Source organism: Lacerta agilis, chromosome Z, assembly GCF_009819535.1.
Source record: "Lacerta agilis isolate rLacAgi1 chromosome Z, rLacAgi1.pri, whole genome shotgun sequence".
NCBI lineage: Eukaryota > Metazoa > Chordata > Lepidosauria > Squamata > Lacertidae > Lacerta > Lacerta agilis.
In genome coordinates this window covers 30,356,450-30,379,981 of record NC_046331.1, presented here as the reverse complement: position 1 = coordinate 30,379,981, position 23,532 = coordinate 30,356,450, and the positions used below count along the sequence as shown (strand labels likewise).

At 44.7% G+C, this 23,532-nt stretch overlaps 2 protein-coding genes across 5 annotated transcripts; both read right to left on the bottom strand.

The window, feature by feature from the left end:
- Positions 1–312: 312 nt before the first annotated feature.
- LOC117039846 lies at positions 313–8,377 on the bottom strand. The gene is made up of 5 exons (XM_033137108.1): positions 8,210–8,377; positions 7,005–7,193; positions 5,943–6,119; positions 4,476–4,617; positions 313–2,091 (listed from the first exon to the last, which is right to left on the bottom strand). Exons 1-5 carry the CDS (start codon positions 8,309–8,311, stop codon positions 344–346), a joined length of 2,358 nt encoding a protein of 785 aa, XP_032992999.1. The 5' UTR covers positions 8,312–8,377; the 3' UTR covers positions 313–343.
- Positions 8,285–22,755, bottom strand: TAF7L (TATA-box binding protein associated factor 7 like). 4 transcript variants are annotated; one of them, XM_033137110.1, is made up of 13 exons: positions 22,617–22,755; positions 21,643–21,716; positions 20,584–20,662; positions 18,405–18,535; positions 17,144–17,297; positions 16,776–16,834; positions 15,536–15,614; positions 14,567–14,683; positions 13,406–13,585; positions 13,144–13,256; positions 11,988–12,047; positions 11,516–11,556; positions 8,285–8,389 (listed from the first exon to the last, which is right to left on the bottom strand). In XM_033137110.1, the coding sequence occupies exons 1-13, from the start codon at positions 22,627–22,629 to the stop codon at positions 8,365–8,367; spliced, it is 1,125 nt and encodes a 374-aa protein (XP_032993001.1). In that variant the 5' UTR covers positions 22,630–22,755; the 3' UTR covers positions 8,285–8,364. The 4 variants fall into 4 exon arrangements, with proteins under 4 accessions (XP_032993001.1, XP_032993000.1, XP_032993002.1 ...); XM_033137109.1 differs by having other exon boundaries at positions 18,405–18,538; positions 22,617–22,754; XM_033137111.1 differs by having other exon boundaries at positions 15,536–15,608; positions 18,405–18,538; positions 22,617–22,753.
- Between the last annotated feature and the right edge of the window lie 777 nt (positions 22,756–23,532).

The window sequence follows — 23,532 nt, the reverse complement described above, 5'->3', positions numbered from 1 at the left end:
ACCAGACCCTGAGTTGCTTGTTCTCAACAAGATAAGCTAGCCACATCAAAGATCAATAGATAGCACACTTTCAATCTGACCCTGCTCCCCAATATCACCACAAACCAGAGCTTTCCAAACTTTTTATGTTGGTGACACACTTTTTTAAAGAAACGCATCATTTTGCGACACAGTAATTCAGTTTTACTAGCAAACTGGAGGTTAAACTACCCACTTCCCAGCCCTGGGGGGAGCACGCTGCAGCCAACACACTAACATGTCGTGACACACAGTTTGGAAAGGGCTGCTGTAGACCTTAGCAAATGATTCTACAACCCACTATTTTTCATACCTCTCTGCCTCCTCACTGGGTTTCCTCTTTCATCAGGTTTCGTTGTCTTAGGGTAGAAATGTTCAGCTCACCCACTGCTCCAGATCCAGTCAACTCCAGCACTTCGCTTTTGTCTCCTCTGCAGTGGGTGGCCAATGAAATACCTTCTGTATCTCCATCCTCCTTTCTCGACACCTCACCATTGCCCCATAGAGATTCTTGCCCCACAATCAGTTCTGCTTCCCTGCCTGTTTTCACTTCTGGCTCTACCCCCCTAACTTGCAGATCTACTTGCTCTGTCTTGGAATCCTCCCCTCTCGTTCCCATCTCCAGATCATCAGCTTTGAAGCTTATTTCTGCCTTGAACCATTCTGGGTCTGCCACATCTCCTTGTGCATCTTTGCACAGCCTTGATCTGCCACCAACTTCAGTTCCTTCCTCCCTACATCCAGCTACCTCTCTGTGGCCACCCCCCTCTTCTCTGGCATGCTCTGATTCGAGGCTTATCACTTCCTTGGCCCTAACATCTAATGTTATTTTCACATGTTCACCAGTTGCCACTCTTTTAAAGTCTTCTGGGTCTGCCTCTCCCTCACAATGCTCTGGGCCTGCTTCACAGCAACGTGTCTCCTCTTCTGGAATGGAATGATCATTATCTTCTCTTCTTTTCTCTCCCAATTTTGTTTCTTCTTTAGGTTCCTCCTCCTCTCCAGTAGAATTCTCCTTTCTTGGCCCACCACAGTTTTCCCAGTCAGAACTGACCTTTTCCCTCCGTTCTGTTGCCACACTTGCTTCTGTCTTTGATCCTTCCTGAAGGATTTGGAAGTCATCTTTTTCACTACTTTCCTGAGGGCTCTCCACTATAACCCCATCCTTGGGATCCTCTGCTCCAAAGCCCTTATCACCCTGTCCCCTTGACAATTCAACAGTTGGGGCTTCTCGTTTCCCACAACTTGCTTCATATCCTTCCATCTCTCTTGTGAAGTTCTCTGCTCCAATGCCCACTCCAGTCTCACAAGGACCTTTAATGAACCCTTCCCCTATGCTGCTGTTCACATGGTTTCCTGCAACTCCCCCTAATTCCTTTCCAGGGCTCCCAGGGACGGCTCTTCTTTCTGCGTCCTTTTCCTGCAGCACTGGAAAATCCACTTCTCTGTTTTGATCCCAAGCCCCAGAACTAACCTCTTCCACTTCCCCCCTCTGTTCTTCAAGTTTCCACTGCCCAAACTCTAACTGTTCCTTGCATCCAGAGGTTTCACAGCCTGTCAGGTCATCTCCAGAATGGCTCTCCATCATTCCTTTATAATTATTTCCCATTTCCTCTTCCCTCACTTTCTGAGGGGTGCTGTCCTCTTTGTCCATTTCACCTGTCTTCATTAGGAGTCCTTCGTCTTTCTCTGCTAAGTTCCCTTGCTCTGTTTCTTCAGTCTTTGCACCCATCCATCTCCCTTCTTCTCTTCCTCTCTCAGGCTTAAGAGTTTCTTGAATATTTTCCTCTGTTTGTGGGCTGAGGCTAGAATCTGACAGCTTTTCTGTCTCCTCCATTGCTCTCCCCTTGGTTTCTCCTTTAGGAGGAGGCTGCTGGAAGAGATCTTTGTACTTCTTGCGGTCTTCCACGTGCTTCTTCCTCATCCTCTCCCCCAAGAGCTTCAATTCTTTCCTCACAGCGGCAGTCAGCGATGGATCCAGGTGGGCCACCCTCAAAAAGTCTGTTCGGGCCTCCTTTTCATTCCAGACAGCAGCGTGGGCTTTAGCCCGTTTGAAATAAGCCTTGACATTTTCTAGCAAAAGAACAAAGTCAGTTGGTTTGCTAGCTCTCATAAATGAATCTAATAAATTATAGAGTTATCTGTTAAAAGCTACCGCTCTCAGTATTCTGCGTTCCTGGGCCATGTAAGGATAGGGTGTTTCTTATGTTGTCATCTGAGTGGACCACATGAGACTGAAGTCAGTCCACTCGGGCTACACAATGACTGTGTACACCACATACATTTAAAGCACAGTTCCTCCCACCAAAGAATACTGGAAATTGTTGCTCACCCCTTACAGATGTTATAAGAAAAACTGCTCCCTTTCCCTTATGGGGTATTCCGGAGCCCGTATAGAGCCCTATCAGTAGGAGAAAATAGCAGAGTATATTGAGAAGTAAAGCAGCTAGTAAGCCTGATCTTTATTCATGGAACTGTTGAAACTCACCACGTGCAGGAGGGAGGAGAACCTTGAACAATAGTGCCCAAGGCCTTATATAGACTTTTGAAAATGTCCACCCTGTAACCCAAGACCACCACCACTAAACACCATACAGTGGTACCCCGGGTTACGCACCTCCCGTGTTGCGGGCGTTCGAGTTGTGAATGCCCGCAATCTGGAAGTGCTTCAAATCGCGCTTCTTCCGGGGTTTTGGGGTTGTTTTTTCGTGCGTTCATGATACACACGCCCATGTTACGTACCGCGACCAGGAACGGATCGCGTACGTAACACGGGGTACCACTGTACATACATCACAGAAGGAGGCGGTCTACAGCAGAAATCCTGCCTGACCGAATTCTTGATAATGGTCACTGATTGTATTACCTGGGCAGCCTGGCCATTCTTTTGTGATGGTTGTTAATACTTTAGTTCCTGAATGCAGGTCACAGGCTCACCCCATTCATACACAAATGCGCCCTGAAGGCAGGATTTTCAAGCAAAAAGACAATGGGAAGGCTTTCTCCATTTGCCTCCCTTGCTGCAGAAGAATATCTGAAGTCATTGGGAGAGTTGAAATGGCTTCAGGATTACTCTCCCGTAATATTTCAGACACATGGTTCAAATATTTAGATATGTGTACATTTATGAATATTCTATGTTTGAGACCATTTTAAAATTCTTATAACACAGAGCTAAAATTAACAGCATCCTTAACAAGAATTCTTTGCAGGGGTATGTGCTTTAAATGTATGGTGTGTATACAGCCTAAATCTCTCAGAGGTACCAGTAACTTTGTGTAAAAGTGCCAGATGACGATGGGTCAATAAAACCCAACTCAACTGTTGACGTTTACTCCTCAGTTATTCACTGAAACACAATGGGGTAGGATCACACATAATGCTGAACCGGGGCTAAAGAACTTATGGTGTTGCAAATGCTGCTGGCCACAACTCCCATTTTCCCTGGCCATTAAACGTGCTAATTGGAGTTGGAATCCAGCAATGGGCTCATATGCTCCCACTCTCCTCCTGCTGCACATTGGGAGGAGGACTTCAGCTAACTTTACATTCAGTTTCAAAGAATCTGGCTGTATTTGGCCCCTAGGCCCAATCTTCCCCACTCCTGCTAGGGAACCTTGTTGCTGTGCTGATCATGTGACACTTGTGATCGTGGGAAGGAAGGGATGGACTCATGGAGGGAGGAGACCCCACCGAAGGCATCTTGCCCAACAGCACCCCAAAAACTGGAACCAGTGCTGAACCTTGTGGTTTCACAATTACGATGCAGGAATAATTTGGTAAGTAGTATAGAACACCGTGTTCTCAAAATCCCAACTTTGATTAATAATAATAACAATGATAAATCTAGACCTCAAGACTGTAAAAGCAGGCTGTTGATACAGACAGTGACTATTTTGCACAGGAGTTCTGTTCCCAGCCCCTGTACACATTGGCAGGGCATGCACAAGTGCACCCCACTCCACCCTCATTCCACCACCTTCTGCCTTCTTCCAGGTCCAAAAGGACCTGTGCGTCAGTAATTGCATGTCAACTGGATGCGTCTAAACTAGTATCAAATGTTTGCTTTACTCTTTTTGGACAAAAAAGTATAAAGAACTCAGCCGTGACAATCCCTGAAACGAGATGGAGATACTATAAGGATATAAACCCAAACTGAACTAAACTCAAATCCAACAAATTTGGGGTGAGAACCCTAAATAGCTATGTGACGAGTTAAACAAGAATATATATAACTTATAAATCAAACTTTAGGGTTTTCAGTTTGATTTATAAGTTATATATATTCTTGTTTCAGGGGTGGCCAATAAAATTGTATGTGATGTGAGATGTGAAGTCTCAGGGCAACAGAAGGAATGCTGGAACACACCCCTATGATCATGCAGTGTAGGACCCTGGCACATACAGAAAAGGATAGAGAAGGGCTCTGTAAGTAGTGAGCTGGAGGTACTACTCACCATTGTTCTTCTGCAAGAGGTCGGTTGTGTGCTCCAGCACCTCATAATACTCCCCCAACTCCAGCTGGCATTGGCAGTAGTTCAGCACAAGAGGTGTAATGAGATTCTCCAGCTTCATCCAGTCTTCATCCCACGGCTTCTCCTGTGGAGAAACCCAGCAAAGAACAAGATGGTGAGTTTGGAGAAGAGTTGTAGCTTAGTGGTAAAGGCACCTGCTTTGCAGGTTTTGCATGCGGGTCCCAGGTTCCATCACCAGCATACATCAGAGACATGGAATAGTCCACTAAGAGATAGAGACTCCCTGCATTGAAGCCAGTGTTCAGGGTGGGGACATGGCTGCATACATCAGAGACATGGAGGCCAACAGGTTCGTTAATGGCAAAAGAGGACACCTAGCTAATTAACAAAATGATTAATTTGCATCCACCTCTTTCTCACAGAGAGCTCAGAATAGCTTAAAAAATGGATCCCCAGGTGATCTAGACACCGGCCAGGTGAAATACAGCTTAACTTTAGGGGTGGCAAGACATCAGACATGCTAAGTCCTTCATGGGGAATAAGTGGCCCAATAATATAGTCCAACAATGGACATTCATAAACCTTCATTATATATTGTAGTGATGGAAGAACCTCTGGCCCTCCAGGGGATGTTGCACTACAAATTCCACCACCATCTTGCACCGCAGGGCTATTATGACATGGGCTGATGGGAGTTGGAGTCCAACAACTTCTGCCCGCCTTCGTGCCCCTGCTCCCACCAAATTCGGCAGGAGCTGGGGTGCTCCTCAAAGTGTTAACACACAGCTCCTCTATCCAGGGGCAGGGAAGGTGAGCAGCGCCATGTGCCACAAAGCTTCCCTCTCTCCAGCAGTGGCGGAAGTAGTAGATCAGGTAGAGCGCCGCCTCCTGCACTTCCGCTGCCTGAGGCGGGTTCTTCTCCTTGCTTCATGGCTCTGATTATGCATATTTATACCACCTTTTGATTTTTAAATAAAAAAATTCATAGGAACAATTCATATGAGAAGGAAATGCAAAACTGTTTTTTAGAAAAGAACAATGCAAATAAAAAAATATCTAAATAAAGCCAAACATTTGAATGGCAGCAAGATCTTGAAAGCCATGTGAAACAATCATCAGAACTAAAATTTTGTTTAAAAGGCCTGGGATATATTTTTTTTAAAGGCCTGAGATATTTTGTTGTTGTTGTTGTTGCTGCTATGGTCTACCTGGTGCCAAGAAGATGACAAAAAAAAAAACACCAAGCAGACCTCTCTGGAGAGAGGATTTCATAGCTGAAGGGGACATCACTGAGAAGACCCTGTCCTGGGCGACTACTCCGCTTGCCTTAGATTGTAACAACAGAAAGTCCTACTCTACAGGCAGTCAAATATGGAGACAGGCAGCCTGTTTAGAGCCAGCATATTTTAAATCAATTAATTTTTTATTTTATCTCCACCCAACTCTTACCTTGGCCTGGATATTGCGCAAGCAGATGACAGCTTCCTGGTATTTCTCTGCCGCTTCCTTGAATTTCCTGGAAAGGACCAGTCGGTTGCCCTCCGTGTGCAGCTTCGGCACAGCCAGCAGCTTCTCCTCGTTGTTCATGGCCCACGTATCCCGCTTGTAGGAAGAGGGATCCTCTACCTAGATAGGATAGAAAACCACAGTTATTACAGGGGAACCCCCACTTACACAGGGGTTCTGTACCAGGACACGTGCAAGTGGGAGATCCCCCCATTCTGCCCCTATCTCCTTTCGGTGCTGAAAACTGGGAAAGTGCTAGTTAGGCTTTGGAAAGGAGGTGAGAGGACTCTAGGGTCCTGCCAGAGCTTCACACCCTCCTCCCCAAAAGCCTTGCTTACCCAGCTTTGAGACGGCACCCCCATTGGCTCAGCACCCAGTGCATGTGCACAGCTCTATTATCTGCCCGTGGACCTCCCAGTACAAAGATTTCTGAGGGAGCTGCAGTTCACAGCAGATGGTGGAAGCACCAGGACAAGGTTTCTGAAAATGTATGCTGTGCATAGGCAGGCTGACAATAGGAAAACAACACATCAGGGATGAGGTAAGTTGAACCCTTTTCTCTGACGAGCTAGTTTTCAAAGTACAAGGACCTTGGGGTAGGGGAGAGGGTTATTTGGGCAGAAATGCTTCTTCCCTCCAACTGCGATGGTAGAATCCACAAGAAGCTTCTGCATCTGACACAGCTGGGCACAAACTGGTACTCATTGGCACTGACTGCCATGTCAGTAGCCAGAATGCTGGGTTAGGCCTGGGGAGCAGTGGGCTGGGAGACTCAAATCCCCACGCAGCCGTGATGTTCACAGAGTGTCCTTGGCCAGCTGCTGTCTCCCGGGCTACTACACAGGGGTGTTGTGAGGATAAAATGGGGGGGGGGGTGATAAACCAATTAACCTCCTTTGGAGGAAAGGGGAATATAAAGGTCATAAATAATCATCCATTGATGAGATAGTGGCAACGGCACGTTACACAATGGAACCGTAGTTTCCTTCTGATTCTCCCACTCACTTTGAACAGCTCCATAATGAAAATAAGGGGCTGTGGCGTCTGCTGCAGTTCATCCAGGTCTGCGTGGCCTGTGGTGTGGTAATCGAACATGTTGCCCATCCCACAGCGATGCTTCTGGCCCTCCAGGGGGTCCTTGCCCTCGGCAATTTTCCTCATGCCCTTGGAGACCAAGGCGTACATTCCCGTGTGCTGAAATTGCGAAGGAGGTAACCATAAGACTGGTGCAGAGAGCATACAGGACCTTGCATGGGGAATCAGATGTCCAAGAGGGAAGATGGTATTATTCCCTTAGTGTAGGATCTGCATTCCCACCCACCCACCCCCCAAAAAAAGACTTTTTGTAATCAGGAAAGTGAGGGTAAGATGCAATGGGAAGCGATGGATTAACACTCGCTTTGATGCAGCAGCGTCTAACCTCCCCACAAAGAAGTCAGAACAAATGTTCATTAGACAATGTTGGCTATTTAATCTCCCTGGAAAGAAATCAGGATGTGTGTTCAGTAAACAGGTGGCCTGGAAAGAAACGGAAATTTGCCCAAGGCCTGAAGGCGAGAGGCAAGTTAATACTGTAGGTATTTGAACCCACAGCCCCCCCCCCAGTCCAAAATCCTTTGCAATTTTCCATCACTGCTTTACTCCAAAATCTATCGCAAGAGGCACTTGATAAAAGGAAGGTTGATTGATGAGGCATGTAGTTCAGTCGTAGAGTTCCTGCATTACATGCTGAGGGTAGGATTAGGTTTCAAATTAAGATAATAAAGTAGCTGGTGATGGGAAAAAACCATTTTGTTCCCAAGACCCTGGAGATACGTAGCCAGTTAAACGCAGACCGTATTGGGTTAGATGGACCAATAATTTTGCACGGTATAAGGGAGCTTCCTATGTTCCAGAGACTTTGAAAAGGTGGAGTCTGGGGAACTATTTTAGTGAATCTGGATAGCTGGGTCAAATGATGGGAGGTTGTGAGCATATTTTAGGATAGCCACTGTGGTGTTCCCCAGATGTTGATTGACTAAAACTCCCATTTTCCTTGGCCACTGGCCATGCTAGCTGGAGAAGATGGGAGTTGGAGTTCAACAGCATCTGAAGGGTACCAGATGCTTGATAGTCAACTGCAAATACCAACAACTTTCTGCTAATTAGGGTAGGCATAAACTTGACAATTTCATGTGTTCAGGGTATGCCTGCCACAATTGCACACTCACAATAGCATCACACCAGAACTCTGCCACCTCGCCGATCCGCATGGAAGTTAGAAGGGTCTCCCACACCTCGATTTTGAACATCTTCCCCACAATAATCTCCATGGGGATGCCAGGGCCCCGGCTGTCATCTATCACAGTTCTCTCAAAGTCGTCTTTTAGCGTCTGGAAGTGGAATGTGATCTGGATCAAAGACAAACTAAAGTTAATAATAGTTAGAGCTCTAGTCAGCTCAAATCTAAGAACCACCTTTGCTTTGACTTCCACAATGTTCTGGGACAATTACCGTAATTTTTGCCTCCCTCCATTGAATGGGAGCCTGCTCAGTTTCCTCTTCCTATGTGGGAATTATTGTTCTTTAACCAATAGCAGATGAGCATCATAATTCTGAAAGCACATAACTGAAAGGTAGGACAGCAACTTATGTAGGGCTGCTAGTCCTACTGAGAGTAGGTCATTTAATTTCAATGGGTCTACTCTGAATAGAGCTAGCACCTGACACAGCGCTTAGCCTCCACTGCTCTATACGTTAGGCATATTATACAACTGAAAAGGATTCACTGCCTTATTACTGTGTACTTTACCTCTGTAACTGAAAAACAGCTTTCTAAAGTCAGTAGTCAGAAGAGACAGAAGGCAGAGAAATCAACAGGAGTGTTCCAGGTCAACCCTTCTGCTGCCCATCTTTTTACCTAATTACCTAAGCATCAATTACCTGCTGAATCAGGTCAAAGGCCCACCTAGTCCAGCACCCATTTCCAACAGTGGCCAGCAACATGCATCCAGGAAGCCCATAAGCAGAACATGAAAGCAATTGTTCTTCCATGCTGCTGAGCCCAGCCACTCAAATTCAGGGTATACTGCCTCCAAATATGGAGGTTCAGTTTAGCCATAATTGCCAATAGCTGCTGAAGAGCTCTAGCTCAGGGGCAGAGTGAATGCTTAGCAAAAGGTTCCTATTTAAGTACCCAGCACCTCCAGCTGGGATTGAAAGCCTCCTGTCCAAAACCTTGGGAGAGCCATTGCAACTCAGTATATTGACAACCATGAGCTAGAGGAGACGAGTTGGCATGGTGTAAGACATCTTCCTATCTATGATCCTATTTACACATTTCTAACGGTTTCTATGCTTGTAGCCATTTACCTTGCTTCCATCTTTGAAATCTGGCAACGGACCATAGCCACCATGTAAAATCTTTTTCTTGACTCCTTCCACGTTAAGTAGATAAGTTTCCTCCATGGCAGAGCTGCTAGCGGCTTTTTCTTCTTTTCCGGAGAACTCTTTAGATTGTTTTACAATGCCTTGCTGTAACAGACCCACTTCAACTCACCTTCTACTCCCAATCAATTTTGATCGTACTAATGTCCAACCGACTCTAGAGAACTGAGAAGAAATTCTTCTCTGCACAGACCCCTTTTGGAGGCAGAGATATTTTCCCGGTCCTTGTCACCTTCTCCAATGTGCTGGGGAAACAGCACGCTGAAGCTGCCTTCCTGATCCCCTCCTTGCTAGACCAGGTTAATCCAGGATTTGCCTTCTTAGTAGGTATGAAATTAGATTAGGCTAGTTTAGTAAACAGAGAAATCCCCCAGCATGCTTCTAGAAGACGCTAGCAATTTCCTAGGGCTAGCTGAGACAGTGTGAATGCCCCTCTGTAGAAAAATGCTTCCTCTACAAAAGAATGCTGGGCCATAAACCTCCCTCCCAGGTAAGATCAAAGATCAAATGGTGACCCAGGTAAGGAATGTTTTTGGTACATTTGGAAAACCTTCTTTTTACACTTGTTAGATGCCTTTTAGTTGCAGCCCGTTTCAAGATTTAATGCATACTTTTCATCAATACCCAGGGTCATTTCCATGTTAGTCCCATTTAGCTACCACTGAAATCAATGAAACCTGGAAGTCACAGCTAATCTGATTTCAATGCAATCTAAGTACAACCCATAAAAAGTACATAAAACATACATTATGTTCATCATGCTGCAAGTGGCAGGGATGACACAGGTTGTTCAGTTGATCCTTTAAGTCGTACCACCCAGAGGACATCCCAACTCAAGGACATTAATTTACTTCAAAGACAGAGTCCGAACTTCCAGTGGGAGGAAGTCAGGTTGATCCGAATGGAATTATACAAAATTAACAGATTGAGACAGCTAGCTTTCAAGTTTAGCAGTAGTTTTCTCATTTGTTTTATATGGCATCTATATAACAGAGGTGGAATGACCTGTGGACCTCCAGATGTTACTGGACGACAATTCCCATTTTCTCTGACCACTGACCATACTGGCTATGGGGAGCTGAGCTGAACATCTGGAGTCACAGGTTCATTTTGTTTTTAAAAAACACACAACCTACATTGAGGTCTAGAGGCAGAACATTACACTCTCTCTCTCTCTTTAAAATAGCAGACAGTGATTAGATTGTGACTACAAATGGAATGATGCAGTACAAAGTTGTGAAGGGACAGAACATGAGCAGGAATGGGCAGAATACTTGATGATGAGGATAACCATCCCCTTCTGGACCTATTGAGTGTTGAAATTGTTTAGCCTTCAGAATTAAAAAGCTATTCCTCCGGAGGGAGAAAGCTGGGATTAGCTTGTGTGTATCCAACCATCTTGGGGAAACTGTCCACATTACAAAAAATATGAGATCAACACACATACATTTTTATTTGCTGTTATTTTGTAGGGAAACCTCTTACAGACAAGGCATGCCAGTACATGAAGGATGGGAACAGTGCTGTTTTCCTTCTCACAAGTTGCTTCTGCACCGTGCCCTAACAACTCTCTTCTAGGAAAGAAATAATTTCACCCTACCTAGGGGCATAAGCTGCTTTTAAAAATAATAATAATAATGAGAATGTTGCATGCTGGCTCAGCAGTAAGTAAATAATTACATTATTTTTAAAAAATTATTTAACAATTATTATTTCTATGCAGCCCATCTGGCTGGGTTGCCCCAGCCACTCTGGGTGGCTTCCAGCAAATTGTAATAAATTTTAAGGACCAAGACTTTTCTATCTTCATCAGGAGATCGACCATGTGTGTGTGCTCGAGGGAACCAGTGTCTTCCCAAGTGATGGTATTTTCTGTCCACGTCTGGTCCATTATCTGCAAAAAAAAAAAAAGTCCCTTGGTCAATAAAACATCAAAAACTGACAGGGATCTGCTTCCCAGTCATGGGACCAAATCCGTCTAACAGTGGTGAATTAAAAAGCACCCCCCCCAAGGCAGGCAGGCTCTGGAGCTTTTCGGCTGGCATCACAGCTGTACCGCTTGGTGTTTCATGTTTCAAAGCCGGACTCACTTTTCCATAAGGGCTTCTAGCTGTTCTTGAAGAGAGGCCAGCTGAAGAGAAACAGAGTGTAGAGAGACAAAATATGTTATTGTTACTTGAAATGGACCCAACCAAAGAACCTGATTCACACAATAAAGTACAACTGCTGTTATGGACCTCTCATGAACTTAGAATGGGCTCTAAGTATCGTTCCTGTTAGTTTCAAAGGAGGCACTAAGAACATGCTGGTTAAGAGCTCTTAAGCCACACTACAAAGCACTTGCGGACAGTTCAGCTACTGGCAAGCATTTCACACTGTATCTTACCAGAGAGCACAGCATAATTTTTCTCAAATGATGAAAAGCTTTTCAAGTTCACAGTTGGGAAAATATAGTTCATTATCAAATGGGGGAAAGACTTTAGCATTGCTTGTGGATTTACGATGCAGCTTGTTTAGCTGTACTGCCCTTTCCCCTTTTGTCAGCCTTACTGACCACCTTACCTGCTGCTTCTCTCGCTCTTCCTGCTGTTTGAATTCATCCAGCACAGCTTGGAGGCGGGTCTGGAAAATAAGATGGGCAGGAAATGTGGCTATTGCTGCTGTAATTCTCCAACAAAAGAACACAACACATATAGGTTTTATTTTTTGGGGGGGGGGGGTGTTTCATGTGCACAGCTGGGTCTTTGGCCTGCACTGACCTCCCACACAGACCAACCACAAAGAAAGGCAACTGCGGCAAAACCACAGGCTGTGCTGCTTCATAACCCAAGGGTGTGGAATTTCTCAAGCCACAGGTTAAGATGAAAACAACACAGGGCTGTATTACTCTCCTTAAAAATTGGTTACCTATTCAGGTGGTTTCTCAAATTATTGTCTAGGAAGTGAGCCCTGATATACTAGGATTATCGACCTGCTCCCCAAGACCAATCTGCTTTCCATGAGGTCAGTTTGTTGATCGTCCTGTGTTCCCTTAGCCATGGATCTCCATGTTGATGGACTACAACGTCCATCACCCCTGACAATTACTTAAGTGGAGATTATGGGAACTGTAGTCAAACAATACCTGGAGATCCAAGGCTGAAGAATGCTGACATTCTAGTTTAGTACTGTCTACTGCAGGGGTGCATAAATATCACCCTCCAGGCTGCTCCATTTGGCCCATGGGAAATTCCCCAAGCCACACCCCTAAGGAGCCCTACTTCACAACCTCCCTTGCATGCTATTGTCTGGCTGGAATGCTTCCTTGAACTCTGCTACTGCCTACTAGCTGCTTGCATGGAAGACAGAGAGTGATGGAAGTATACTGCACAAAAGTAAATATGCCATTTATTGTGCTACTCACCACTAACACATATCCCCCAGAAGGCTGCCCATCTGGGAATGTGACACTTGGTCTGAAAAGATTGCCCATCCCTGGTCTACCCTGACTGGCAGTGGTTCTCCAGGCAGAGGTCTTTCTCACCGACTTCAACCTAATTTATTTTTTAACTGGATATTCAGGGAACGAGCCTGAGACTTTCTGCAAATCATATACTCTACCACCATAGGGAATGTTGTCTCTGCTGAATGAGATGCCTACTGGCTATAAACACCTGCCAAACTCGGTCTATTAGACTTTCTCTAGGTTCTAGAGAAGGGGTGGTGATGCTGGATTCACCTTGAGGGCTAGGTTCTCTACTTTCATGATGAGATCTTCTTGGCGCTTTCTGCGCTCCTGAGTCTCCTGCAACTTGCCTTTCAGGTTGTCGATCTGCTTCTGGATTCCCATGGCTGGAAAACAGAGCAGATAACTTAGCACTTCCAGAAACAAGCCAAACATTCCTCTGCACATTCTGGCACAAGCCGAATAAGGTCCTGATTCAAGATGACCACCCCATCTACTGTACAGCCTCCCTCCCTGGGGGCCTCAGGCATCATACCTATCTGGTTGGACCCTTCATTTTCTTGCTGTTGCCCATCTGATTCATTCAGCTTGCACTGCAGTCTCCTCGCTAAGTCTTCTTCTGTGTCCATGATGTTCAGGTCATCCCTCTCCTCCTCATCACTGCTGGTACTGCTGACATCCTTAAACATCTCCCGGAGTTCAGCATGTTCTATTGCTTTGAAGCAACAAGGGAAAAGGGAAGGGTATATTTTAGAATATGCACACTAAAAATTATCCTAGAAAAGTGCTGCTAACCTTTTGGTTAGCATGGTAACAAATAGCCTCCTTGACGCTGCTTTAATTTAAAGACCTTCAGCTTCCTTGCCAGGCCAGGTGACATTCCTCTCTACCCAACTGGGTCAGAAAACTGTATCCAAAAGCTTCTGTCAATATATTTTGTACTTAGCCATTCACATGAAAGCATCTAGAAATGTAAGCATCAGCAAGTTGGAATATGAATACAGGCAACTACCTTATACTAGGTCAGATTATTTGCTAATTACCTCAGGACTGTCCACTTTGAAAGGCAGTGTCTCTCTAGGAACTCAAGCAGAAGGGAGTCTTTCTCATCACTTGGTTCCCAATCATTTTAACTGGAGGTTATTATTATTACTATTATTATTATTATTATTAATTGAATTTATATACCGACACGGGTGGTGCTGTGGTCTAACCCACTGAGCTTGGCTTGCCGATTGGAAGGTCAGCGGTTCGAATCCCCGCAACAGGGTGAGCTCCCATTTCTCGGTCCCAGCTCTTGCCAACCTAGCAGTTTGAAAGCATGAAGTGCAAGTAGATAAATAGGTTCAGCTCCGGCGGGATGGTAAACGGCGTTTCCGTGCGCTGCTCTGGTTTTGCCAGAAGCGGCTTAGTCATGCTGGTCACATGACCCAGAAAAACTGTCTGCGGACAAATGCCGGCTCCCTCGGCCAGTAAGGTGAGATGAGCGCCGCAAACCCAGAGTTGTTCACGACTGGACTTAACTGTCAGGGGTCCTATACCCAGGGGTCTCAGGGTGGTCAGAATAAAACCAAGATATAAAACCACAAAATATCTATTAAGATATCAGGGACTGAACCTTCAAACTCTGGCATACAAGATAAGATGATCTACAGCTCTTCCTTTAAGTTAGGGAGCTAATGAAGTTTGACAATACCTGCAGAACCATGGCTTGGTTTGTGTCCAGACATCCCAGGAGAAGAAATATCCAGGCTTGTGAGTGAACCATGGTTGTCAGGGTCTTTTGTTTCATCTTCGGCAATGACCTCCCAGCCTCAGAACAGGTACAGAAGAGTCAAGGAAAAACCAGTTCAATAGGGAGGCATCCTCTAGAAAAATGGAATCTGTGCTGGTAAACTGATGCTACAGCAATATTCTTTAGATGATTAGAAAACACTCTCCAGCTTTCCACTAAAGCACATTAATTGATGTCTACACCTGTTCATTTTTGCACACACTGCTTTCCTGAACAGGTAGGGTACAATGCAGTGGTGGCTGGTACCCACTGGAACTAGTGGGGCAGAAGGCAGGGAGACGAACAGCCAGAAACAAGGATAGGTGGAGCCAATAACTCTAGTTCTGTTCCCACCCTCCTCCTTGCTGAGTTTTGCGAGCGCAATACTGAGACTGAGAAAGAGGAAGCTGACAGGCCATTCCACTTTTCAGACTGGATGAAAATAGCAAGGCAAGCAGATGTGGCCAGCTGAGGGCAGACTGAGGGCAGTTAGCAAGGCAGTGCCCAAGGTGCCCTAATGGACTAGCCTTTGTATGTGCCATAAATCCCAAGAAAGATGCCGCCAGGATATGTCTGTTCACATTCAGTCAGATGCAAGCAGACTCCTCCACTCTGGGTCTTTGCCATACACAGAATTCTACTTGCATCCATACAAATGCAAAAAAGAACAACAGTCACCATCAGCTGGCCTAACCAGAGCAACATGCAGAAAGTCACGAGTGTGGGGGATGGGAGGAGACACACTATGCATGCGAGGACAGGCATGCAGTGCTTGCTGGGGTCAAGATTGTGGGATACCTCTGCCCCCAAACATACGTTCAGCACTTGTGTATTCAGGCAAGGATGGCAAACTGGTCTACATAAAAAGCAAACACTAGAAAGAAAGGATACGGACTCCGACAGCTTCAGCGTCTGTGCTCAGCAGGCGCTTCACTTCCTTTTCCACATCTGGAGACTCAATGTACTGGGCCAGAGAGGAAGAAAGAAAGAAAAACAATATTACGCACCCACAAGTTGGTTGTGCCTCAGCCCAAAGTGTCATTCCTACCAGATGCCAGAGACACACCTGCAACCTTTCTACCTCCATTTTCAAAGGCATTCCTGAGCCATCCTGTAAGATTCCTGCAATTAATCCAAGCAAGTCACAACTTCTTCTCCAAAGGCCTTCAAATAGAGATGGGTGAAAAGGAGGCTGTGGGCTACCAGCAGACCGAGGAGGACAATTCATGGCACATCACTTAGTGCTTCATGATCACTCAGATTCTCACAAAGAATGCTGGATTAGTCAGACCTTGGTCTGTTCCAGAAAGGAACTGCTTACGGTTTTTCGATCTGCATATTCAGGATCATGTAGCACACATTAGCACATAGCCTTCCCCAACATAGTGCCCCCCCCCACTCTCTTGCAACTCCCATCATCCCTGACCATTGATTACCTGGGCTGGCAAGGATGGGAGTACAAGTTCAAAACATCTGGAGGGAACTGGGTTGGGGGATGCTGCCTTAAAATATCCTATGCTCTCTTATTTTATACACTGAAAAACATAAATCAGTGAATAATGGGAATTCCACTTGAAGAACAGCAACAACAAAACAGTCTGGTCAACCTGTTCCTGCTGACTGGATTATTACATTTTGTCAGTCAATGACATGTGAATTCTCTTTGTTTTTGTTTTGTTTGTTTTTTAAGAAACCAGAATGACCTATAGTGGGATTTTCCCTATAAGAATGTTGGAAGCAATGTGCATCTTTTGAAACTGTGGCTACTACTCATGAAGGCTATATATTACCTCCAGTACCAGACACATATCTGCTTCTGAATACCAGTTGCTAGGAATCATAAATGAAAACGGGCTATTGAGCTCATGTCCTTCTTATGGGCTTAATTAACTATGGCAAGCTGTCAAATATGCATTCATTGAGAGTTCTAGATGGAGATACAACTGTGCTGGTGACCCTCTGTTGCTGTCTTTCTTGTCAATGTAGTGATGAAATCATGCCAGACTGGTGAACATTTATCTGATTTGGTGTAACTTTTAGGCAGCTTCAGTTTGCACTGTGGTTGGCTTTCTGCCACAGCATGTGTGAGCAACGATTCAAAACTAACACCAAACAAGGAGATGCAACTCACCTTCTTCTTAGCTGTCTTCCTGAACCGCCTCTTCCTCACATTCTTCAGTGGGAGAGTAACTGGAACATCACAGCAAATTAATTACATGGGGCAAAAGGGAGAGCTGAAGGGCATTGTGACTTACTAAGGGAAAATGGATCTCTCCTTGATCAGTGAGCTAGGCAGCAAAGACGAGAACAGCCAATGGCAGCTCCCGGATTTGGAAGAAACCAAAGAGATGAGTGAGGGTGAATCTTGGTCGTATTGTATTGGCAAACAATACTCCAGCTCCTTGAGGATCAGTGGAAGGGACTTTTCTGGAGGTAGAGTGGGAAGCGGGCACAACGTCAAGTAAGGAAGGTGAAGTGAAATATAGTTATTCTACTCACTGCCATGATTCCAGAGGAACTTCTTCTCTCTGTCTTTGTCTTTCTTCTTATTGGCTTTGACATCGGTACTTGAAGGAGTTTTAACATCAGTAGTCGCCGGAGCTGGCTCTTCCTGAGTAGGGTATAGTTCACCATCCACAGTGCAAACAAGCATCTGAATCCCCACAAAGAGAGGCAACTGTTATATGCAAGGTCGATGTCAGGGATTCACACTGTTGGGTACCTGAAGGCTCTAATAACATTCATATTACTATTACGCTGGTAATATTAAACTTTATTATCACACAGTTTTGCACATTATTCTTATTTATGGCTATGGAGGTAGCCAACTGAAGTTTCAGTATGGTATACCGTGTTTCTCCTAAAATAAGACACCGTCTTATATTTTATTTTGCTCAAAAAAACACAGTATGGCTTATTTTCAGGGGATGTCTTATTTTAACCGTGTCGCATCGGTACGCTGCATAGCCACGCCTCCCCAGGCTGTTTTAATGGGAGGTACCACGTCACTATGGCTTATTTTCGGGGTATGGCTTATTTTTGGGGAACGGCTTATATTTCGCAAATGCATAGAAATCCTGCTATGGCTTATTTTATGGCTATGTCTTATTTTAGGAGAAACAGGGTAGGTTTTGTTTAATATTTGTACCTTCCTATTATTTTGGTATTTGAATTCTTGAACTCATGGAGATAAGGGCCCGATCGAGATCATTGTGATGGCTGACCAAAATCTGAAGCCATCACTGGTTAGAAATGAAAGCACTGAGAAGAGTTTGGATTTGATATCCCGCTTTATCACTACCCGAAGGAATCTCAAAGTGGCTAACATTCTCCTTTCCCTTCCTCCCCCACAACAAACACTCTGTGAGGTGAGTGGGGCTGAGAGACTTCAAAGAAGTGTGACTAGCCCAAGGTCACCCAGTAGCTGCATGTCGAAGAGCGGAGATGCGAACCCGGTTCACCAGATTACGAGTCTACCGCTCTTAACCACTACACCACTACTGAGAAGAGGAGACAACCAACCACTTTGTCACCAACAGTATTTGGCAAAAGTATCTCTAAGACCATTCAATTTTCTTCCTTCAGGGGAACAGCCACCTGTAATGAATTTCTCACACTCAAAATTGGGTGTAAATGTTTTACATTGTGGAACATCCAGTGCTTCTAGCATGGAAATGAGAGTGGGGGCAAAATTGAGACTGTGTACAAGACACAGAGGGGCAGAGAAAGTCTGATATCCAGACCATGAGACAATACTTACTTGGCAAATATCTGCTGTCTTATAAAAAGTCTTCTTATCGATGGTTTTTAAACTCTCTGTGATACAAGGCAAGTCCACCAGCCTGGAGGCTAATGGGACCCGATCTACTCGCACAATCCCATGGCGGCCATCTGCTGCAGAGAGAAAAGTAGGGTTGCACTTGAAGATTCATGGTATCTTATTAGCAATTCAGAACACGGTTCTGGCATATTTAACATGTATGCATGTATGCTACTTCATAAGAGCCCTGCTGGATCAGACCAAAGGGATATCTAGCCTAGTTTCCTATCTGCCTCAATGGTCGCCCAGAGGACATGAGTGAAATAATCTCCTGCTTGTGTTCTTCATCAACTGGTATTCAGAGGCATACTGCTTCTGATACCGGAGGCAATGTAGCCTTCAGAACTAGCAGCCACCAGTAGCCATGAATTTGTCCAATTCCCTTTTAAAGTCATCCTAGTTGGTGGCCATCACTACATCTTGGGGTAGCGAATTACAGTTACAAACGCCTCAGGTTACAAACGCTTCAGGTTACAAACTCCGCTAACCTGGAAGAGTTACCTCGAGTTGAGAACTTTGCCCCAGGATGAAAAAAGAAATCCTGTGCCGCCGGTGCAGTGGCAGCAAGAGGCCCCATTAGCGAAAGCACGCCTCTAGTTAAGAACAGTTTCAGGTTAAGAACGGACCTCTGGAACGAATTAAGTTCATAACTAGAGGTACCACTGTACACAGTAACTACAGTGGTGCCTCGCAAGACGAAATCAATTCGTTCCGCGAGTGTTGTCGTGTAGCGGAAATTTGATCTTGCGAAGCACGGTCGGAGGAAACGCGGTTTTACGGGGGGGACCACAAAACGTTTTCGTTTTGTGAGTCGCGGCCATAGGAAAATTTGTCTTGCAAGTCACCCTTTCGTTAGCAAATGCCTTTCGTCTAGCGAGTTTTTCGTCTAGCGAGGCATTCGTCTTGCGAGGTACCACTGTATAAACTATTAACTATAAATTATGTGAAGAAATTGTTCCTTTTGTCTGTCCTCTCAACATTTGGCTCCACTGGATGCCAAATTCTACGAGAGTGAGAAAAACTTCTCTGTGTCTGCATCATTTTATACAGGCATCCTCACACTAACAAAGGGGTTGCTTCCAGGTCTCCGCTCAAATAAGTGAAATTATACAATTTATACAAAGTGTGGAGCACCCTCTAAACTCCCTCTCATACCAAAAATACTGTATCCAAAAATATGCACAACTAGAATTGACATTCTGGGGTCGGCTAGAGGCTGCTGCTCCCCCTGAGCTACCCCGCATGTCGGCTGTTAGACAAGGAGCCTGAGCAGCCAGAACAAAGCCCCACTGTGCTTCCGGTCTCTTTGGGGCTTCCTCTGCCCTCACTGGCATTGTCTTCAGGCTCCATAGAGGGTCTCCTTGTGAGCCACGAGGATTGTCCAGCTCCCTCCTGCCATTTCCGGGTTTGGATTGAATTATTTATTTCCCAGTGCCACACATATATGCAGTCACGCATGAGTCGATCACACATAAGTTCGAGGACACCTATACATTTCAATCATGTTTTCCTTTATAACAAAAAAATAATACTGGCTTACTGTGCAGAACTTTGATTACTGCAACATTCAGTGATAACTTGCAACTGTGAATGGGCTATCATTAAAATAACCCTCATGTAAACTCAAACACAAAAGTAATCTACTGAACAGCCAATCAAATCAAGTGATATTCATGCATGTGGAAACCAACATTACAGGTGGGAACGTGGAGTAGATATATTATCTTCCTGGTGTATAGATAGGGGAAAAGACCAGTTGTACTACCCCCATTTACAGAAAACACTTTAATTCAACTTTTCCACAGCTTTTAGAGAGTGTAGAGGCATCAGTGGCAGAACAATCCCTCTTCCTCCCCAGAAATTTCATGTAGCCCCACCCAATAGCTTCCTAATGATTGGGCGTTCCAAACTACAGGACCTGATGAATAGCTTAAGATAATAAACGTGTAACCACAAAAGCCAAGTGTTCTAGCCGATTAAGTTTTACTCGGACTAGACTCACTGAAATTAATGGGCCTAAGTTAGCCAAGTCCATTCATTTCAGTGGGTCTACTTTGAGCAGGACTAGCACTGGATAAAACTCCCAAGAATGAAGAACTCATTGACCTGGTCCTCTTACCATGCAATTCTATGGTGAGCCTGTCCTTCAAGTTGACACTTCCAGACTGGACTGCCCTCCGCACAGTAGAAGCATGTTCCTGAAAAGGCAGAGTTTACAATAGAGTCATACCTCAAGTTGCGTTTGCTTCACGTTGCATTTTTTCAGGTTACGAACACGGCAAACCCGGAAGTGTTTACCGTATTTTTCGCTCCATAAGACGCACCTTTTTCCTCCTAAAAAGTAAGCGGAAATGTCTGTGCGTCTTATGGAGCGAGTGGTGGTCCCTGGAGCTGAATTGCCCAGGGGCCAAAAGAGGATCATGCTTTTTATTTTACAAAGAGAAAAGGGGGTGTTGAAAGGACCCCACTCAGCAGCTGATCAGCAAGAGATCGGGAGAGAGATAAGAGTCCCCGGCTCCCTTTCAGCCCCGCCCTCCTTTGTTGAATGTGCTGCAGACGTTTCCCCAGCGACATGTGACTGGCTGATTAGATTATCTGTCTGGAAACTGTAGAAAAGGCTCCCTTTCCTTAAGAAGCTGCAGAAATGTGAGTTAAACCCCATAAAAACGGGGCTTTTCCTCTTTGCTTTTCCCCCTTTGCAAAAGGAGCTTTGCTTTCCCCCCCTTTGCAAAAAAAAGCTGCAAAACTTTTAGCTGATCCTCAAAAAACCAGAGCTTTTCCCTTTGCAAAAAAAGCTGCAAAACTTTTAGCTGATCCTCAAAAAAACAGGGCTTTTACAGGAGGAAAACCATTTCTTGTTTCCTCCTCTAAAAACGAGGTGCGCCCTATGGTCCGGTGTGCCCTATGGAGCGAAAAGTACGGTACTTTCGGGTTCACCACTTCGTGTATGTGCAGGAGCGATCTGCGCACTTCATGCATGCGCAGGAGTGCTCTATCGCATCACGCGCAGAAGCGGCGCTCTACTTACGGGCTTTTCAGGGTGCGAACAGCATCTCGGAACGGATCACATCCGTAAGGAGAGGTACCACTGTACCAACCCATATTCATGCCTCCAGCAATAGAATCAGAAAGCAAACACAGAGCACTTTGAAGCTATTTGTTGCAAAGGGTCTCTTACCGGAGGCAGTCTGAGTATAAACTGGCTCTCCAATTCATGGGGAGCATCATCTTTGTTCTTGCTCATCTTTTGTTCTTGTGTTTCAGGGAACAAGAGAAGAGAAAGCATGGTTACCTGTTGGCCTAACAGTAGCTTCTCTCAACCTTTGTTATCCAACCTGCTGTGTTGCTAATAGCCGCAAAGTAGCAGTACACCCAAACGCATTCTGCTCAGAAGCACCTTATTTGAGGGAACTAGAGAACTTGCACCACACATGAAAAGCAAATTCTGGACAATAAAGCCACAGATGCAACTGGCAGCTTAAGAAATAAAAGGCAAGATGGTGAAAGCAGAAGAGTTTGCCCACATGGTCTGCTTTCTCCACAACTTACTCTGAGCCGCAGTTTCAGTCATACGGCAGGGCAAAACTCAAGAGCTTTGAGATAAAGAGCAGAATCAAGCTAGCAAAAGCTTCCCTCTTCTTCCCCACCCCATACTCTGGAAAAGTCATTCTTAGCTCTGTCAAATAAGGTGTGATCAGCAGTGTAGAAAATCAGATTTGATCACAGACAATACACACAAGATCAAAGGAATGCAGGAATCATACAGTACAGTATAAGATTACTGTTTGAAGCATGAAGAGAATGCAGCCGTTGGAGTAGAAATCCTGCCATTTATGGAGCACTGGGTGTTGACTGGGTGGCAAGTAAAAGGGGAGATTCCCTGCCACTGAACTAGTGACAGTAAAACCTTATATAAAGTTGGCAATGAATGCCACATGTGTAAAAGGCTACAGATTTCACTCAAAACACAGTAGCTCATCAACTTTTTTGGTCCGGTCTGCCCCCTCCATTCCCCTAATCACACTCCAAAGGCTTGCAGTTCTCTTTCAGATAATTTCAGAAAGGCAGGAGTAATATTTGCATTTAGATCCTTCTTCTAGAAAGAACTACAGAGTCAACACCAGAGTATCATAAAAGAAACAAATGCATTACTTGTAGATGCCATCTCTCCTCTTCTTGCTTCACGCAAACGTTTATAAAAACTTGTACCATTCAAAAAAACTAAACATAAATGCAGAAAAAAACAGTTAAAAAAAGAAAAGAAAAATGACTGTAGATCAAACAATGCCTGCTACAGAAGTGAGATTAAATACATCAAATTGCTGTTTCTCTGTCCCCATGAATGAGATTTAATAATAATAATAGTAATAATAATAAATCCCTTGAACTCTTCCCCTGAACTCTTCCCCATCCCACATAACTTCTCTCTCTATAGCTGAGGATCAACTAATCTGCAGGCAATAATTTGTTTACCTATAGCAAGGGTAGCCCAACATGGTTCTACAACTCCCAGCATCCCTGACCATTGGCATCTGTCTAGGTTGGATTAGAATTGAATGTGATGTCATCCAGATGTTATGGACTTCAAATTCCCAGACAGCATGATAATGGGCAAGGGTGATGGGAGTTGTTATCTTAAAATATCTCGATGGCACTATGTTTGCCACACTTGCCATAGAGGCAAAAAAAGTTCAGAAATCAGATGATCCTCAGCTTTTTTGGTGGTTACCAGTATGAAACTTTCATACATTGACTCCAAAATAGAAGCATTTTTAAAGGACCATAGACAGGGTACAACCAAAGAAGTAATGACATGTATGTTGAATAATATTTAGTATTAGTATATTGAAACATAATTGGAACATTCAAAGAACTTAGTATGCAGAATCTTACTGCAACAACTCTGCAAAGTCAGTCATTCTCTTTACACATCAGTTGAGCGAAGGGGCTGAGGCTGATTAAGCATCTGGATTGTAGTTCAGTCTCTGAGCCATTACACAATAACTGCTTTTTTGTGCAAAGAATGCTTTGCAAGACTATCCAATGGCTGATTCCTATATCAGAGATT

Bases quoted from the DNA above. Each gene is read 5' to 3' on its own strand.
- LOC117039846 (XM_033137108.1), bottom strand. From the start codon at position 8,311: ATGGAGATTATTGTGGGGAAGATGTTCAAAATCGAGGTGTGGGAGACC. The intron at 6,120-7,004 runs GTGAGTGGGAGA...TATCCTATCTAG, and splicing joins TCATTATGGAGCTGTTCAAA to GTAGAGGATCCCTCTTCCTA. The intron at 2,092-4,475 runs GTGAGTAGTACC...TTCTTTTGCTAG, and splicing joins CCTCTTGCAGAAGAACAATG to AAAATGTCAAGGCTTATTTC.
- TAF7L (XM_033137109.1), bottom strand. The intron at 13,257-13,405 runs GTATGATGCCTG...TCTGTTTTCCAG, and splicing joins TGAAGGGTCCAACCAGATAG to CCATGGGAATCCAGAAGCAG. The intron at 12,048-13,143 runs GTGAATCCAGCA...CTTATTTTCCAG, and splicing joins TAGAGAACCTAGCCCTCAAG to ACCCGCCTCCAAGCTGTGCT.